We start from the raw sequence: 19596 nt of genomic DNA on the forward strand, positions 1-19596 counted from the left end.
GTGGGGCGGGGGAGGCTGAGGCAGACCAGCCAAGCAAAAGGGTACAGCTAGTTCCACGGGGGTGAGGAACTGGGCCTTCCGACTGAAAGCAAACACGCGCTCTGTGTCAGGGGCCTGCAGCCAGACCCTGTTCCAATTCACCAGTCAAGGCTTCCAAAACGCGGCTACTGCTTCCCGGGACCGTGAGCCTAGACGCAGCCTTGCAGGCGGAGTGAGCAGTGACCCCATCCTCATCCTCCATTCCACTGCCAGTCACCGGGCTTCAGGACAGATGCCCCGTCACCCGCAGCTTGCCCTCATCACAGGCACGGGGACAATGCAGTTCCCCGGGGGGCTGGCCTGTGGCCGCCCACAGGAACTGTGACCATCGGGGCCTCCTCACCCAAGCCCCTTGGGAGAACGACAGCCAGGGGCGAAGGGAGGCTGACGGAGCCCCGCTGCAGGCCCAGGTGAGCGGGGCTGAGCTGAGGGGTGGGGGTGGGGGGGCAAGTGCCCAGGGTCCCAGGGGACTTGGACAGGGACCCATAGTTCTACAGCGCAAAGGCAGGGAACCCACAGGGGAATAACCCACCACACTGATGGGCTCAAGAGCTGCCTCTAGGCCCTCACGTCACTCAGGTCTCCGACCTGTTCTCAGAGGTGCCCACGTGCCCTCGGGCTGCGCCCCTCACAGGACAGGCAGATGTGGCTCCAATCCTGGCTCTTCTCCTGCTGAGGCCTGCGATGATCACGCACGCCCTCAGAGTGAGCAAAGGAGACAACAGCCACCAAGACCCACACCACCAAGCGCCCCCCCAGGCTCCCCAGGCCCCCCAGGCAAGCAGCAGGTCCTCGGCTTCTCTCACGGCCAGATCCCCCTGCCAATCACTTATGGGTATTGAGGCCAACACCACAGGTTCCCCAGGGCTCAGCCTTGACAGCTAGTTAACTACTGAGTCAGCTCCAGTCTCCACATTCCTGGGCCACCCCAGGAATCACAGCAAGGCCCGAGGCTCGGTCTTTGGGCTCCAAGACTGGGTTCCTCATTTGTACAACAGGGACAGAAAGGGAAGACAAATGGCGTCCCCGACCCAGAGCGGCACACACGGCTCCTAACGCATCCCTGGGGCCCTCCCCACCCCTAAACGGAGCTGCCATTAATGAGAGAACATGGCACCGGCCATCACCGCTGAAGTGAAACAGCCCACGCCCCGCTTCGGAGTCCCCAAGGCTGCACCAGGGCTTCTCCCCAAGTGCTGTGCCTCATGGGAGAAAGCACGTATGTCGGATGAGCTCCCTCTGCCAGGAGTCACGCTGCCAGCCCCGAGTTCAGGGCCAACGAGCTGACAAGGCGATACACCCAGGAAGAGGAAGAGGAAGTGCACCAATCTGAACCTGAGTCCACTCGCTACGTGCTCAAGGATGAAGCAACAGAAGAGATGTGTGCATTCTGCAACTTACAGTCCAGGCAGGAAGACGTTCGGCCCTTCTCGGCTTGTGTTTTGTTACATAGCAATACTCCCTGTAATTAATCACTCCTAAGCTATGCAGATCCAACAGGTATACTTAAACAGAAATACACCTACAACAAGGCTATGCATTAAACGCCGTGACCAGGGGCTCTCGGGAACCTAACCCTCACTTCGCCCCCAGGAGCAATGCCTCAGTCCTCGCTGACTCAGTGTCCACGGCAGCTTTACAGGATGCACCTGCCACCGTGCCGAGTGTTAGAGGAGGCGCTCCAGAAATGCTGGGCGATGCTTCATTCCTCCAGCCCCGGGGCCACTCCAGTCCTCTCACTGCCTCCCTCCCCACCTCAGACACAGAAAACACAGGCACGTCACGCCAGATCACTGACACGGATACTGCGTTTGCTCACAACCGCCCACACCACACACTCCTACAAGACGGCCCTGAGGGGCGTGGGCACCACCAGGGCAGGACTGGAATAGAAGAGCCAGGACTCCAACCAGGTATTCTGGATGTGATGTGGAGTCCCAAGCTCTGGCTCAACTGCTGTGCCAAACACCAGTCCTTTTTTTTTTTTTTTTTTTTTTAAAGGCAATAGGTTTGCACAGAAAAACACATCTGGAGTAACATTTCTTTGACCCAACTGCTTTACATGTACTAATTAGATCACTATAGTCAGTTATGAAAATAGCTCTAATACTTTCTAGGTACTTAGTGTCGCTCCCCCTCTTCGTGGAGGAACGACACAGGACCCTGCGCTGTTCTTTCGTCTGCTCGGCCCTCCCCGGGTTCGCTGCTGGTTCTTCCCGGGTTGGCTACTATCCCTTCCACCTCCGTGGAAGGGCAGTTCCCCCTGGCCACATTCCCCACTTCCGCAGGGGAGCGGCACACCGCCGGCCGGCTCTCTCGGGGGCTGCACAGGTATTCCTCAGGTAGATGTTCCCCTTAGATGTTCCTCGTGAATGCCGTCTCTCTCCTCCTTTATAGTCCTCCTCCGCCAATCCTAACTCGGCTGCCCACACGCCGAGTACGCTGCTCTCCTCTAATCAGGAGTAGGTCCTACAGTTTATTGGTTGAACTGGAGGCAGCTGCGTAGAAGCTGTTTTCTCCTCTCCCAGCGCCATATTGTGGGAGAGCAGATGCATAGAATAAGTCTTAATTCCAGTAACTCAGTCCAGTCCGGGTTGCTCCCCACAGATCCCCCTTTCTTTTTATTTTTTGGTGTTGATACGCGCCTGTCTTCGGTGCCCCGCGGCACACACTCTGCTCTGCTTGCTAGAGTTGCCACAGGTTCTTACAAGTCCTATCAATCAGGCAAACCGAATCCGGGTCCTCTCTTCGCCATGTTGTGAGGAGGTTTTTAGGCGCTGATGCGTGCCTGTGTTCGGTGCCCCGCAGCACATGCTCTGCTCTGCCTGCAGGGGCTTACAAGCCCTAACAATCAGGCAAACCGAATCCAGGCCTTCTCATTGCCGTATTGTGGGGGAGACTTATTAGTGTTGGTTCGTGCCTATCTTCGGTGACCTGCAGCTCATACTCTGGTCGAGCTGCTTGCTGGTGCTTACCGCCTTAATCAGGCAGACCGAATCCAAGCTCTCTCATTGCCATGTTGTGGGGTGACTTATTGGTGTTGATAATGTGCCTGTCTTCGGTGACCTGCGGCGCATAAGCTGCTAGCCACCCGCAGGTGCTCACCACTTCCCTAATCAGGCAGACCGAATCCAAGCTCTCACATTGCAGTGTTGTAGGGAGGCCTCTCTATTTCTCTATTTCTCTATCTCCGGGCATTCCTATTTCTCCCATTTTACTTCTATCTTCCAGCATTCCTATTTCTCTCCTTTTACTTCTAAACTTCTGTTTCTCTTATCCCTGCGGCTTCCCGGCGGCGCTCGCCCCGAGGCTGCTTCTCGGCACCTCGCCCCGCGGCAGCTTCACGGCTCTGCGCGGCTTCCCAGCGCCTCGCCCCGCCGGCGGGTTCCCGGCTCTGCGCGCACGCTCCGCGGTCTCCACGCACTTCGCGCCCGCACCACGGCCTCGCGCCAGCCCCGCGTTCCCTATCTATTCACGCCCCGTGCTCTCTCTGCACGCGGCGGCTTCCGCGAATGTTTCCGCCACCACCGGCATTCAGTCCAAGTTCCCCGGACTAACCTGGCGAATTTCAACCTGGCGGCCCACGTCTCTGCCTCTGGTTCCAGATCTTCGCCTCTTGCTCCCCGGGGTGACTTGAAGAATTCCAAGGTGGCTTATGTCTCCGCCTTGGCCTGCACTCGCGGCTTCATCCTCCCTAACATTTTTCTCTACCCGGTATGTTTCCCTAAGTTTTCTTCCAACAATATTCCTCTCTCATTTCTCCTGGCCTCTCCCCACAGTCCGTATCCAAGTCTAAGTTTCTTATAGGTTTCACTTTCACTTTCAACCTGCAGTCCGTATCTGAGTCTAAGTTTCTTCTTGCTTTCACTTTAAATCCTAACTTCTTTCCCACAGTCCATATCCGAGTCTATGCCTAGGCTTTCAATAGCTTCTTCTGGCACCTTTTTCGTCCGGCTTTTCCCTAGGCTGTTTGCTAGTCTCTCTCTCTGGCATTTTCCACTTCTTCCCGTTTCTTCCCTCTTAGGTTTCCTATCCAAGTCACGGCACCATTATGTTGCTCCCCCTCTTCGTGGAGGAACGACACAGGACCCTGCGCTGTTCTTTCGTCTGCTCGGCCCTCCCCGGGTTCGCTGCTGGTTCTTCCCGGGTTGGCTACTATCCCTTCCACCTCCGTGGAAGGGCAGTTCCCCCTGGCCACATTCCCCACTTCCGCAGGGGAGCGGCACACCGCCGGCCGGCTCTCTCGGGGGCTGCACAGGTATTCCTCAGGTAGATGTTCCCCTTAGATGTTCCTCGTGAATGCCGTCTCTCTCCTCCTTTATAGTCCTCCTCCGCCAATCCTAACTCGGCTGCCCACACGCCGAGTACGCTGCTCTCCTCTAATCAGGAGTAGGTCCTACAGTTTATTGGTTGAACTGGAGGCAGCTGCGTAGAAGCTGTTTTCTCCTCTCCCAGCGCCATATTGTGGGAGAGCAGATGCATAGAATAAGTCTTAATTCCAGTAACTCAGTCCAGTCCGGGTTGCTCCCCACACTTAGCACTAGTTCACTTTCCCCACCTCTTGGTCACTAACAGACTATTAAGAATCAAACACAGCCGAGGTCTGAAAGCAGCATACCCTTTTTGTTCCTGGAATGCCAACACAGAGGGACAAAGACGAGGCTGTCTGCTGGGTGACACGCATGTGGCCCAGTCACCCCTGCCCACCGTGGGACAGACAAGGACCCCCTGAGGATCAGCCACCCCAGCCAACCACCCACAGATGGTAAATGCATGAGGTCAGCTAAGCTTGAGATCAGAACAATTACCCGGCAAAAGCAGGAGCTATGTCAGTGTTTTAGGCCGCTAAGTGCTGGGGAGGCTTGTTCTGGAGCCAGAGCTAACTGATGCACGGCTCCATTGTACAGATGTAGAAGGTGAGGCACAGAGGTATAGGACGCTGCTGATGGCCCCACAGCTAGCAAAGGGTGAGCTTGGGATTCGAAGCTGGGCATTCTGGCTCCAGGGGCTGTCCCCACGGCTAAGCCACTGAGGTTTCCTATGCCTCCCCTCGCCTACTTTTCTAAAGGGGCTCAGTGTAGGCCAAGGATTTCCATGCCCCACAGACACTAAACAGGCAACTTCCAGCCCTGAGCGACCCTCATCGTTCTGCGTTGATTAAACCTGCTCAGCTCTCTTCTGGTATGTTCCAAAACAACACGTTCCCCCTAACGACAAGGTTGCCCGGTACCTACAGACGAATAGGCCAGCAAAATGTAGTTGATCAACCTGACACGACAGTATTCAACCTTAAAAAGGGGGGGAACGGCGGCACACACTACATCACGGGTGGGCATGGGGACATCTTGCTAAGAGAAAGCTGCCAGCCATAAATACGACAGACGGTGTATGATTCCTAAGTGATCACGTGACGTACCTGGAGTGGTCACATTCACAGAAACACAAGGAAGGGAGTTACGGCTTAATTAGGAAGACGGGACAGTTCTGGAGGCAGAAGTAGTGAGGGTGGCACAGCCAAGACAACACACTGCGTGCCATGGGCTTGCACCTTTTTATTTTTTTCCTTCAATTGGATTTTATTTGCTTGAAAGGCAGAGTTACAGAGGGATAGGGGGAGACGGGGGCAGGGGGTCTTCCATCTGCTGGTTCACACCCCAAATGGCCGCAACGGCCAGGACTGGGCCAGTCCAAAGCCAGGAGCCAAGAGCCATGAGCTTCTTCCGGGTCTCCCACATGACTGCAGAGAACTGGCTTGGAAGTGGAGCAGCCGGGACCCAAACCAGCGCCCAGATGGGATTCCGGGCGTTGCAGATGGTGGCTTTACCCACTACAGCACAGCGCCAGCCCCAGGCCTGCACCTTTAAAAGGGCTAAACAATCACTCTGCTTCACCAGAACTGTACAAAGAATGAACAAGGGTTGGCCCTGGCTGTGACCAAAGCACATTCTGAGGTCACTGTCCGCGAGTTGGAAAGCAAGGAGCACAGGAAGCAGGAAAGCAAGGCTCTCGGCGCGGCCCTCCTGAGTCAGCACCCCGCCCGCAGCGCGGCCAAGGCCAGATGGGCGGGCAGAGGAGTCACGGCAGCCTCACAAACAAGCCTGGGCTCGAGGGCGCAAGCCCGCCCCAGCCAGCCAGAGCCAGCTCCAGCCCAGAACACACAGGTCAGGTTCTACGGCTCAGCACGGGGGCAATCTGCTTGAGCTTTTCAGGATTCCAAGACTGAATCTGACTCCCTGGCAAGAAAAGAGGGGGCATCTGGGAACGGCAAAGTCAGGATGGACAGACACAGTTTCCAAGGGCCCTACACCTGCACCTCTGTGTAAACTACAGAGCCCCGTGGCAGGCATGGGCACCTGAGACACAGGGAACCACTGCTATGGCATGAGTGCTGACTGAGGTGTGGGATGCGGGGTGGGGGTACATACAGCAAGTAAGAGAAGGTACTGGGGGGCCGGTGCTGTGGCATAGTGGGTAAAGCCGCCGCCTACAGTGCCCGCATCCCATATGGGTGCCGGTTCGAGTCCCAGCTGCTCCACTTCCCATCCAGCTCTCTGCTATGGCCTGGGAAAGCAGTAGAAGACGGCCCAAGTCCTTGGGCCTCTGCACCCACGTGGGAGACCCAGAAGAAGCTCCTGGCTCCTGGCTTCAGATTGGCTTAGCTCCAGCCATTGCAGCCAAATGGGGAGTGAATCAGCAGATGGAAGACCTCTCTCTCTCTCTCTCTCTCTCTCTCTCTCTCTCTCTCTTTCTCTCTCTTTCTGCCTCTCCTTCCCTGTGTAGCTCTTTCAAATAAAGAAATCTTTTTAAAAAAAGAGAGAGAGAGAACGTATCGGGACTCATTCTCTTTTTGTCTGCTAAGTTTTCTGTACTACTCATAAATCCTATTTTTTTAAAAGGTTTATTTGAAAGGGAGAATGATAGGGAGAGACAGAGAGAGATTGTCTGTCTTCTGGTTCACTCCCCAAATGGCTGCAACAGCCAGGGCTAGGCCAGGCAGATGCCAGGGGCCCGGAACTCCAACCAGGTTTCCCACGTGGTGCAGGGGCCTAGGGACTAGGGTCATCCTCCACTGCTTTCCCGGGTGCATTAGCAGGGAGCCTGATTGGAAGCGGAGCAGCCGGGACTTGAACAGGTGCCCATTTGGGATGCTGGCGCTGTGAGCCGAGGCTTAACCTGCAGCACCACAAGGCCAGCCCCTGGAAAGCCCAATTCTTAAAGAAGCCCAAACTCAAGTTTATGCAGGGATCTCATCGTCAAACACTTGGTCCTGGGAGAACCAGACTGACCCCTGGGCCCTCAGAGTCTCCCCATGAGGACACAGAGGCTCTAGGAACAGTGCCTCCCACGGACGCCTGAAAGAACTGCAGTGGCAGCTTGGGAGGGGGCTGCAAATACAAACGGGAACTGGGGGAGGCGGACGAGGCCAGGGGAAGCAAACAGGAAGGCTTGTGAGGCAGCAGCACCAGGAAGGTCAGGGCACACCTGCCCCCAGCCCAGGTGCCCACCACGCACAGAGAGCAGAGGCCACACTGCATCCCGCTCCTCCCCTGGGGACTGGGGGGCAGGGCGCGCTCTCAGCCTTCCCCACCCTTTGTCCTGCCCTGCCCTGCCCAGGCCCACAGTAGCCCCTCAGTGCTCACCACTGAGTCAGTCACCCCCAGGACCTGGGCCCCATCAGATGAGACCTGGTGACTCAGTGGCTTGCCCAGGGAACTCCCCAGCAGAGGGAAGGGAGAGAGCCGCCGTCCCTGCCTCCTCTGACCTTCCCCATCAAAGAGGATCCGGGGTACAGAAAAGCAAGGCGGGGTGTCCAAAGCCGCCACACAGGCTTTGAACCAACCCAGCCCAGAGGAAGCGGGGTTTGCCTCAAATCCTCCTGCTCCTACCCCTACCCCAGAAGCAGCAGGGAGGAGAGGGCAGTGGGAGGAGGCAGGGGAAGCCAGGCCCGCCTTCCACATTCACCCTTGCGTTCATCCATCTGCTCAGTCCCCCAGGGCTTCCGGAATGCCGGCATCGCAGCCAGCAGACAGAATTCTGCGTCCTTGAGAAGCAGCGCTGCCGTGGACAGGACCCTCCCCAAACCTGGCAGGCGTGAGAAGTGCTCCCGGGGAGGAAGCCGGAGCCCACTCAAGGGAGGGGGAGGCGGCTGGCAGAGCCCAGCCACATTTCTGAACAGAAACCTGAAGGAGAGGCGGCTGTGGCACAGTGGGTTACGCCTTAGCTGTGACACTGCCAGCATCCCATATGGGCACCCATTCGCATCCCGGCTGCTCCACTTCCCATCCCGCTCCCTGCTGATGCACCTGGGAAAGCAGTGGAAGATGTCCAGGTGCTTGGGCCCCCTACCCACGTGGGAGACCTGGAGGAAGCTCCTGGCTCCTGGCTCCAGCCTGGTACCACCGCAGCCATTGCAGCCATTTCAGGCATGAATCAACAAATGTCAGGGATCTCTGAGGGTGGGTGTGGGTGTGTGTGGGGGTGTCTGAGTGCTGCTCTGCCTTTGAAATAAATACATAGATCTTTAAAAAAAATACAGAAAGAAAAATGTGAAGGAGATGACAGACTGGGCCATGAGAAACACGAGGGTCGGGACACCACGGCCACCAGAGGACAACAGGAAGTCGAAAGACCTGGAAGAGGGGGCACGCGTGACGTCAGTGCAGCCACAGAGGGCAGCGTCCGACGGCAGCCAGGGCCAGCGGCTCACTCAGAGCGCCAACCCCGAGAGGCCTTGACCACACAGTCCCTGAGCTCCCGCTGCCCCGAGATCGGAGCTCGAGGGAGCAGGCAGGAACACAGCAGGTGTGGAGGCCACCGCCAGCCTCCATAGGCCGCTGCCACAGGACAGTCTCACACGGGTCTGCAGCACAGGCCGAGTAGTCCTTATCCAAAACGCTGACGTCCACACATGGTCAGATTCTGGAATTCCTGCAGGCACACAGTAAGGTACCTCGGGGAGGGGACCCAAGTCTAAACACAAAACCCATTTATGTTTCACAGACGACGTACACCCGAGCCTACGAGCCTAAAGTAATTTCACGTGCTACTTTTAATCAACGTGTGCATGAAGCTGAGTTTGGGAGTGTAGAATATTCTACTGGTGGCAACCTGTTCGCACTCAACAAGTTTAAGATTTTGGAGACTTCGAATTGCTAACGAGAGGCACTCAACCGGCAGCTACCCGTGGGTGAAAAAGAATCAGATGGCGATAAATTGAAGCGTTAAAAACTTTCAGGAAAACAGATTTCGTGGTCTCCTCAGGATTTACCTGACATTTAAGTGATCAGAGATGGCTTAAGCCTAACGGGGGGCCCTGTCTACTTGAATTTCGGGTAGAGACTGAGGCTGCCTTGACTACCCCACGTGGGGACATCTCAGCGACTCTGGGGACAGGCACGCCGTGCAGCGTCGGAGCTGCAGCAGCTTTGGGGAAGGGTTTCTTCCCCCCGGAGCACTGGAGGCCACGAGAGGGAGGCGGGAAGAGGAAGTGGCTGCTCAGAGCCTGCTGCAACCAAGGAGCAGGTCGCTGGCACTCTGAGGTCGCCCAGCCCGGTTTTCCAGGTCAGGACAGGAAGGAGGGTTCAAGGCAGCCACTCCGTCCAGGGGTAAAGGCACCCTGCCTGGCACGGCTCCACCAGACACCTCACATCTAGCTCAGCTCAGAGTTCTGAGTGCAAAACCCAAACACCTCGCCAGGACCTCAGCCAGGGGTGCCCTGATGAGAAACGGAAAGGGCAGGGCTGGCTCCTCGCCCTCCACGACTCCCCGCCTAACACGTTTCTGGATTTCTGGGGCTTCATTTCCAAAGCGTTCACCCCACCAGTGACTCCCCTACCTAGCCCGACAATATGGTAAAGGTCTGGGCAAAGCCCCCAGCCCGGGCATGGCACGTAGCAGGCGCTGGGGTCTCTGTTGGGGGCTCTTTCTCAGCCCCTTTCACAAGGCTGGGTGATCAGAGGCTGGGAGGTGGCAAAGCCATCCACTGTGTCACCTAAGAGGCCACCAAAGGACAAGCTCTGAAACCAGGCTGATGTCCACAGCTCCCCTTGCCACGCCCCTGGGGCCCTTATCTGCATATTTGGGCTGGAAGGACACAGAACCAATGTCTCAGGAGTATACTTCCTGCCACCTGACAGGCAGTCACTGGGACAGGAGAAGCCAGCCTCACGTTCTAGGTGCAGCTGCGTATTCCGGGAAGCAGGCCCAGCCCCCAGGGACGTGGACCAGGCTCCCACTCGGGCGGCCATGGGGGTGCCCACTTGCAGGTCATCCAAATGCCAGCACCCACCCTATTTATAGCATCACGATCTGGAACGGGGCAGATCCCACGTGGCCGTGCACACAGTCACAGCAGTGTCACAGCACGCAGGCGCCAGGCAGAGGCAGGGGAGAGGCCCTGCAGGGCTACCGTACCTGCCTCGCCACCCTCCGCGCCTCCCAGTAGGGCTTCGAGTCTTCCACGGCTTTGCCAATTTTCTTCACCAGCTCGTCCAGCTTCACCGTCGCTTCCACCAGGACCGAGCGGAACTTCTGGCGAGCATCCTGCAGCCAGGGGACATGGAGCAAACAGAGGTCAGGGTGAAGAAAGGACTTGTGGACACCTGCTCCCCCTACCAGGATCGCCAAGCGGGACTTCACCCAACCCCCAAGCCCCTAACTTCACACCCTGACAAAACAGCGTCCCCACCAGCACCATCCGAAGGCACTTTCCATGACGGTACAATGGCCTGTGCTCCACGAAGTCTTCACCCACACAAGGGACACAGTCAGTATTCCACACTCAGTACAAATTTCCTGCGTGTAGCACAGCGGGTAAGGCGAGCACCACAGGCCACTGCAGGAAAGTCAGCATCGGGATGGAAACAGCACAGGGGTCACGGAACCCAGCGGCAGAGGACCTCAGCAAGACGAGGTTCTGGAGAGAGACTCATGGAAACTTCTAGAAAGTATCCAAACAGAAACCTGAAATGTGCATGGGCACTTGGGGTGAGAGAGGCAATACCCAGACCCAGGCAGGCTGCAGGTCCTGGCTCAGCCTAGAGGGAGGGGGAGCAGCCTGGTAAATGAGTGAGATGGGAGCGCGGGGTGTGGAGTGTGGAAAATGGCCAGAGCTACGGTAGCCCCTCACCCTGGGGACAGCAACGTGGGCTTGACAGCATTTGGAAGGGAAGAACCAGCGGTTGGGCTGTGCTGGGCTCAGTTACACCAGAAAAGTCAAGAAACCAGATGGGGGGAGGCACGTGGTACAATGACTAAGACAACTGCAGCCCGTGTCGGAGTTCCGGGTTCGAGTCCCAGCTCCACTCTTTAGACTCCAGCTTCCCGCAGCAGTCCTGGCTCAAGCATTTGGGGCCCTGCCACCTGTGTGGGAGATCCAGATTGGGTTTTGGACTTCTGGCCCAACCCTGGCTGTTAGGGACATTTGGAGAGCGAACCAGCAGATGAAGATCTCTCTCTCTCTCTCTCTCTGTTACTCTTTCAAATTTAAAAGAGAAAGACATAAAAGAGAGAGAAATCCAGTCTGTCATCCGGCAGGACCCACACGGGTCAGGTCTGTACGTCTGACTCCACATCCCCTCCACCTCTCGTCTCCTTGGCACCCCCCTGACGAAGCCACACCCAGGGTGTGTGCACACACGGGACCACAAACCAGTTTGCAAGAAAGGAAATGGATCCTCAAGATAAGGGAACACCACGTGCTCACGCGCCCAGGGGCTGCCCGGAGACTGGACAGCTGCCTGCAGGCAGCACCCGTGGTCCATGGGCCACGTGAAAACTGTGTACCCATGGAATCACAGGGCTCCTGGCTTCGGCCTGGGCCAGCACCAGTGATTGTGAGCATTTGGGAGCAGATGGAAGACTCCTCTGGGTCGGTCTCTCTGCCAAATAAAATAAAAATAAACTTAAAAAAATAAATTAATTAAGTAAACCCTTGGGGACCTCAGGCAAAGGTGGCTGATGTGCTACCAGAATAACCTGTTACACTGTGAAAGCAGCCATTTGAAATCAGATTCCTGCCCCCTGCAATTAAGCCTTAAGGAAAACATGAGATTGAAAAATATACCTCAGGGTGGTCATACTATTCCAGGTAGGGAGGGGGCGGCCCACACCACCCCCACTACCACCGCAGCAAAGCACCGTGATGTGATTGGATCCGGCCAGCTGCTGGGGGGCCTGCCAGTAAAGCTGGGGTTCAAGAGCAGAGTTATAAAGCCTCTTTTAAAAAAAGAGATTTATTTATTTATTTATCTATTTATTTGAAAGGCAGAGTTACAGAAAGAGGGAGAGCTCTTCCATCGCAGGTTGACTTCCTAGATAGCCACAACAGCCAGGGTTGGGCCAGACGGAGGCTAGGAGTCTGGAACTCCATCCAGGCCTCCCACATGGGAGCAGGGGCCCAATACCTAGGACATCTTCTGCTTCCCCAGGTGCGTTAGCAGGGAGCTGGATCAGAAATGGGGCAGCCAGGACTCAAACCGGCACCCACAGGGGATGCTGGCGCTGCAGGGGATGGCTTAATCCGCTATGCTGCTGCACCGGCCCCTATAAAGCCTCTCTTTAAATCTATGCCAGCGACAGCCTGCCCCAATCAGACACATGCTTTTTCCTTCCTAGTTCAAGGAAAAGACCGGACTGTGGTTCTTTGTCTCTCACAGTTACAAGGACATGTGTCCCCCGAGATCTGAGAGGGAGGACACATGTCCAGGGAGGAGAGCAGGCTGTTTACCCCCCCGGGAAACCACCCGCAGAGTGGGGAGGGTCCAAAGCGCAAACTCCTCGCAGAAGAACAGGCAGACCTTTCGCCAGCCCAGGAAAACAGGCTCTCTCCTGGGTCAGAGCTGTTGACCTGTGGGTCTTTAACACCAGCCCTCAAAGGAGCCCTGAGACCGTTCCCTTCGGCTGCATGAGGCCATGGCTCTTAGATGCCAAAAACTGTCTCATCCACTTGTGACTCGGGCCGAGGACAATTTGTGAGCAAGCCAAGAGCTGCTGAGGTGGCACGGCCTCCCCGTGCGCGTGTCACTGCGTCAGAAACAGCCCTGTGTGACAAAGGAATGCCAGCGAAAGCAGTGCCTCAGACACAGGAGACCCGGCACCGGCTGGCAGCACCGCGGGGCGGAGTCCCTGCCTTCCGCCTCCGCCCCAGTGACCTCACTTGTAAACTGAGAATGACCGCCTCTCCCTTCCCCACGCTGTCCTCGGAGATGAGGACGCCAGCTTTTTAAAAATAACTGCCCTGCATATCAGAGATGATGGCACGCTTTGGAGGGCACTTAGCAATGCCGTTTCTGCGGGCACAGCTCTCCATTTGTGAGCTGCACCTCAGAACAACTCTGTCGGACTGGCTCAGCCAGAACCACTACCCCCAGCCCGCAGGTAAGAACCCCAGAGAGGAGGCCTGGCGCTGCAGTACAGCAGGTTAAGCTATGGCCTGCAATCCTGACCGCTCCACTTCCAATCCCACTCCCTGCTGATACACAGAGAGCAGAGGAAGATGGCCCAAGTCCTTGGGCATCAGCACCCATGGGAGACAACATGGCCATGTGGGGAGTGAACCACTGATCAAAGATCTCTCTCTCTCTGTCTCTCCTTCTCTCTCTGTAACTCTGCCTGAGGTCATGGGAGTTAAGCATCAGACCTTCCACAAAAGCACACATTTTGGGCTCCGTCCTGCGTGCCTTTCACGGCACCATGGGCTCCCCCAGCAGGGTCCCAGGGAACCGCGGAGGGGAATCTACAAAGGGGAAGCTCTTCTCGCTGAAGAGGAAGACGCACTCGCCTTTCTGGTCAGCACTCTCCCCCGTGAGCGCGCGATGGGGCTTTCCAGAGGCTGTATGACACGCAGCCTGCAGGGACGGACACAGAAGCAGACACGTGGACGCTGCAAAAGGCTGTGGCAAATGGAGCTACGAGGCGAGTTCTGGGGGAGACATCTGGCCTGGTGGAGGAGACGCCGCCCCCAGTTCCAGCCCCAGCTCTGCTGAGTCCAGCTCCCTGCCAGTGGAGACCCTGGGAGGCAGCAACAATGACGCAAGAGACTGGGCTGCCGCCACCCACAGGGGAGACCCCGCCTGCGTTCCCAGCTCCAGGTTTCAGCCTGACCAGCCGGACTGTTTGGGGCACTTGGGGCGTAAACCAGCAAACAGGAGCTCTTACTCTCTCTCTCTACCTATCAAGTAAATAAATTTTTTAAAGATAACTTTATTTTGATGCACAAAAAATCTGAAAGCCACACATAGAAGAAATCTCTAAGAAGTTCACAGAATATATATTATGAAAAAACGATGCATGGATTTCAAATTCTTGTGGCACCAAAACGAACTCGTCTTTTATAATTGCATTTTTCCACAAACTGAAGTCACCTGAGACCCCAGTTCTACTAAAGCAGACGTTCAAGAGACCTGCAAGTGTACGGAATCCTTCATTTTAGGCTGAGGCGTCCTTTTCAAGCGAATGCACACCTGAGTTCTCACTTCTTACAGGGCGCACACTGTAATTACTAACAAAAATTACTAATAAAAAGCTCTCTGAGGCACGGGGTGATTACCACGAGTGTAAAGGGGAGGGGCCAGCAAAGTGGCCCCCCGCCCCCGCCTGCTCCGGAACCCTACAGGATCAGTGACTCCTCAGAGCTTCTCTCCTTCCGGCTGTCACTCAGAAAGGCTCCGTGCAGGCCACTGTGTATTCCATAGTCTTCACCTCCCCAACCCCCTCAAGTGCACGTGCAAGCCTCCCACACAGGAGGCGGTGCTAGGATTTGAAAAGCAAAGCTAGGCAGCCACTGGGAACCATACAGGGTGCTCTGCCCCAGGGTGCTGGGCACTTCCAGTGTATTAATCTCTAATAAAAGGCTTGCTTTGGATTGGCATTATGGCATGACACCAGCATCCCACATGGGCGCACGGGTTCAAGTCCCAGCTGCTCCGTTTCTGATCCACCTCCCTGCTAATGTGGTCTGGAAAAGCAGCAGATGATGGTCCAACTACTTAAGCCCTTGCTACCCACATGGAAAACCTGCATGAAGTTCCAGGCTCCTAGCTTCAGCCTGGCCCAGTCCCCTGACCTTCTGGGGTACAAACCAGCAGACAGAAGACTGGACTGGCTCACTCTCTCTCTCATTCTCGCTCTCGCTCTGCCTTAAAAAGAGTTTGCTTTAAAGATGTTTTCCTCTGATGGTTTTCCAGAGTCTCCTGTTCAAACTTACTGCAGTACAAGAAAATAAATAAATCCGTTTAAAGGACAATTTGGAATAAACAGCCCACACAGCACCAGCAAGTGGCAAAAAAATGGCGGCCGCAGAATGACTGCATGGAAGAAGTACTGCTCTCGACACAGACGGCAGCAACATCTACGTTCGCGCAGAGCGTGCCGGAATTCTGGAAAAAGCTGCAAAAGGTAGCGGCCGGTGGCGGAGCACCTGCAATGCTTTCTCTTCACCCGGCCCGCGTGTTCTTGAGGTTCACTTGAGCAGCCACTGAACACACACAGCAACCACTTCAGTGCTGGCGACAGCGCGTAAGTGCTCTCCAGGGCTGGCCGACGGAACCTTTGGCGAGGCTGGATGTGTTCCTTTTCTGCACCATCCACTACAGATGAATGAACAGTGGGTTTCAGTAGAATTTACACAGCTGCACGTGGTGCACACGCCTAGCCCCCAGATGTCCACCTTGAGAGATCTCGCCGTGGTCCCCCAGCCCTGCAGCTACCTCCCCTCCTGGCCTCTGTGTCTCTCATTGCCCTGGAAGAATTCTACAGCAGAGGCAGGAATTCAGGGACTGCGCAGTGGGGCAAACCAGAAAGGCCAGCGGGTGCAGAAGCCAGGAAGCAGCAGGGGGGGAGGGGAGGGGCCGCAGATAAAGGTGATCATGGGACTGGACACTCGGTCACCGCGCAGGCCCGCTTCCACCTCCATGGGCCCCATCCGACCCTAAGAGCCTGGTGAATGAGCCCCTCAGTGACAGAAGCACGAGTGGGAAGGCAGGAGAAGACAGACGAGGTTCTCCGGCTGGGTGCCCGCAGGAGAGCTGGGGGTGCCCGCCCCGCCTCCTGCCGACCCAAGCCCTGACTTCCGCAGCACAGGGCTGCCACGTGAGGACAGTCCTTCCACAGTCAGGACCCAACCTGCTGCCACGCTCCTGACACAAGACCCTCTGGCAGGGATCGGAACGGACAAGGCCCACGACAGCGGCAGGGACAAAGACAGAGATGAGAAAGGAGAGAAAGCCAGCGCGCAGCAAGACAGGAGGCGGCCTGGGACGCTGACTCTCAGCCTGCAGTAACACGCCACACGGCTCATCAGCCAAGCCAGGCACCTCTGGGAGCGAGCCAGGGCATGACCTGGTCAGGTGGCCTCCCTCCCCTGGGTTACTTATACCAGAGACTCCCAGGGCCTTTCTTTAGTGTCAGCAATTTGGATGTGGGACAAAGTGCGGGGGGTCTAACTGGCTGTAGGGGCCCCTTGGCAGCTCCCTGATAGGACCTGATCCCAATGCCTGACCCCACTGGGACCTGCAGTACTGCTCGGCCTTGGCCCGGTTCCTTGGTTCACCGAGAGGTTCCCTCCTCATGGGGAGGGTGATGGGGACATCCCCACCTCCACCACTGCCGCCGGAGTTAACAATGGTCTGGGGGCCTTTTAGGCTGTGTGGAAGTCCTCCCAGGCAGAAGGGCTAGGGGTCAGAACCCTGACTACAGAGCATTTCCAAATAAACAGGTGAACTGGAGAGCACCCAGCCCCACCTCCCGGAGCCTCACGGCCGTCCCACTCTAAAACTCCGTAACCAAGGGAGGCGCTGCCACTGGGGATGGAGTTAGACCCCTGGCAGGCCTGAGAATGGAGAAAAGCCTTTACTTTTGAAGAAAGTTTTAATTTGGGGCTAGCGTTGTGGCACAACAGGTTAAGCCACCACCTATGACACCAGCATCTCATATGAGTGCCGGTTCAAGTCCCAGCTGCTCCACTTCTGATCCGGCTCCCTGCTAATGTGCCTGGGAAAGCAGCAGAGGAATGCCCATGTCCTTGGGCCCCTGCCACCCATGAGGGAGCCCAGGATGGAGTGCCAGTCTCCTGGCTTTGGCCTGGGCTGCTGTAACCATTTGGGGAGTGAAGCAGCCAGATGAAAGATCTCTTTCTCTCTGTCTCTCTGTCTCTAACTCTAAATAAATAATTTTTTAAAAAAGTTTTAACTCAAAGTAATTTGTCTTTTTAAGATTTATTTATTTTACTTGAAAGTCACAGTTACAGAGAGAGAGAGACAGACAGAGAGAGGTCTTCCATCCAATGGTTCATTCCCCAGATGGCTGCATCGGCCGGAGCTGGGCCAATCCAAAGCTAAGAGCCAGGAGCCAGGAGCCAGGTGCTTCCTCCAGGTCTCCCACAAGGGTGCAGGGGCCCAAGCACTTGGGCCATCTTCTACTGCTTTCCCAGGCCATAGCAGAGAGCTGGATCAGAACTGGAGCAGCCAGGTCTCAAACCGGCGCCTACATGAGATGCAGGTACTGCAGGCGGTGGCTTTACCCACTACACCACAGCACCAGCCCCAGTAATTTCAATCTTGAAATAAAAAGTGGGAGGGGCCGGCACTGCAGCTCACTAGGCTAATCCTCAGCCTGCAGCGCCGGCACACCGGGTTCTAGTCCCAGTCGGGGCGCCGGATTCTGTCCCGGTTGCTCCTCTTCCAGGCCAGCTCTCTGCTGTGGCCCGGGAGTGCAGTGGAGGATGGCCTAGGTCCTTGGGCCCTGCACCCGCATGGGAGACCAGGAGAAGCACCTGGCTCCTGGCTTCGGATTAGCGCAGCGCGCTGGCCGCAACACGCTGGCTGTAGTGGTCACTTGGGGGGTGAACCAATGGAAAAAGGAAGATCTTTCTTTCTGTCTCTCTCTCTCACTGTCTAACTCTGCCTGTCAAAAAAATAAATAAATAAAATAAAAGCGGGGGGATGAGATGGAGCAGACATGATGCCCTTCACCAGAAGTATTGTGATGCATCCATGTTTCCTAAAAATAAGACCGCCGTCCCCGGGACCCAGAGTGCAATCATCAAAATCAGAACATTCACACGGAATCAACACTCTGCACTGATCCTCCTTCCAACCGTACCTATTGTCCCACTGATGTCTTTCACAGTTAAAGGGGGTGGGGGGAGTGTTTTTCCTGCTGCTGCATCCAGTCCCGGCTCACTCCTCACATCCCCTGGGGTCTTTCGAACTGGAACCGTTCTCAGCCTTGATTTCTTAAATAAGAGTCGCTTCACAGAACGCTGTCCATTTAGAAGAGACTCACTTTGGTTGATGTGACACAGGCCTGCGCCACCAGAACCGCAGTGAGGCAATCACAAAAGAATGTTTCAATAGCCCAAGGTCCAGGGCACCACAAACAAAAGGAAAACCTCCTAAGCCCTTTAAACCTCTGAGCACTGGAACAAGGACCGAAGTTCAAAACAGCCAACAGCTCCCCTACCCTACCCCACCCCCACCCCCAACACACACACACACACACACACACACACAGAGCAAGCCTTGCTGACAAGAGCCAGTGCCTTTTCAGCCATAGCCAAACCCATGTTCTTAAACCCACAGGATTCTCTGTTGTAAGAGGAGGCAGAATTACTAAAACCACAGTGATTTACTGAGTTCAACCACAGGAGGACTAGTTCCATGTTTACGCCAGGAAGCCCAACACCTATCTTCTTGAAGAACCACTCCCCCGCCACCACCAAAACAAAAAAACCTCACAATCACTAGATTCCAAAGTGTACAACTGATATGCACGCTCCTCAGGGGCCGTGCCTGGGCCGTCTCCGCCCACGCACAAGGTCTACTTAGTAATCAGCACTGAGCTTTAGAAGCAGGGAGGAGGAGGGTTCCGGGGCCAGCCTTGCAAGGCTTGGCAGATCCGGCATCGGCATCGCAGCCCCCTGTGCGGCAGGCTCAGCATTCCGGGCAGGCTGGCTAGCTCCTCCCGCCCCACCCCCAACGACAGCCCATCAGCCTGGAAAGGAAGGAGGGCCCCAGGTGCAACGGAGCCACCAAGGCACCCAGAAGATCCTACAGCGTGGCTGCTCCTCCTTCCCGTGTTGGGGACAGCCTCTCCGGGGCTTTCTCCACATGGATGTGCCAGACTGTTTCGACAGAAATGAGAAGCGGCTGCCCATGACAGCAGAGACTGACCACAGGGAGCGCCCAGCACTGGCGATACTCAGGGCGAGTCGTCATGTATGCAGCACGCCGACAGATAAAAATCAAAATCTCAGACACACAGCTAGAAAAGGCTTTGGACACCACTTGGCTCCGAGGCTCCCGCCTCACAGGCAAGTAAGCTAACAGCTCGGGAGGTGAGGCCCTCTCCTGAGGACCTGTTAGTTGCAGGACAGACACTAAGTCCTTGGCCAGTGATCTTTCACCTCACCAGGGTGGGGGTGGGGGATCTCAGACTGTGCATCCTCCCAACACACACACACCCCAAAAACTATTTAGGCTCATAGGCTCCAACTTCAGATTCTTGAATTCCAATCCTGGCTCTTGACACGGCAGATCAAGCTGCTGGCTAGGTGCAAGT

The 19596-nt window shown here is 56.1% G+C and overlaps 1 protein-coding gene and 1 long non-coding RNA gene across 3 annotated transcripts in view; one reads left to right on the forward strand and one right to left on the reverse strand.

Moving 5' to 3' along the window:
* Positions 1 to 19596, reverse strand: part of SH3BP5 (SH3 domain binding protein 5) — a 57786-nt gene that overhangs the window by 24748 nt on the left and 13442 nt on the right. For both annotated transcript variants that reach the window (XM_008266026.4, XM_002716172.5), the window contains exon 3: positions 10453 to 10581. Coding sequence is in view for 1 of the 2 variants with exons in the window: in XM_002716172.5 (XP_002716218.2) it covers positions 10453 to 10581 (129 nt within the window). In the remaining variant the exon portion in view is untranslated. The remainder of the gene's footprint in view (positions 1 to 10452; positions 10582 to 19596) is intronic.
* On the forward strand, positions 13274 to 18013 carry LOC138849393 (uncharacterized). Its single transcript, XR_011388211.1, has 2 exons — positions 13274 to 13416; positions 15225 to 18013. It is a non-coding gene; the product is annotated as an uncharacterized lncRNA (long non-coding RNA).

Source organism: Oryctolagus cuniculus, chromosome 4 (assembly GCF_964237555.1).
Source record: "Oryctolagus cuniculus chromosome 4, mOryCun1.1, whole genome shotgun sequence".
Classification (NCBI taxonomy): domain Eukaryota; kingdom Metazoa; phylum Chordata; class Mammalia; order Lagomorpha; family Leporidae; genus Oryctolagus; species Oryctolagus cuniculus.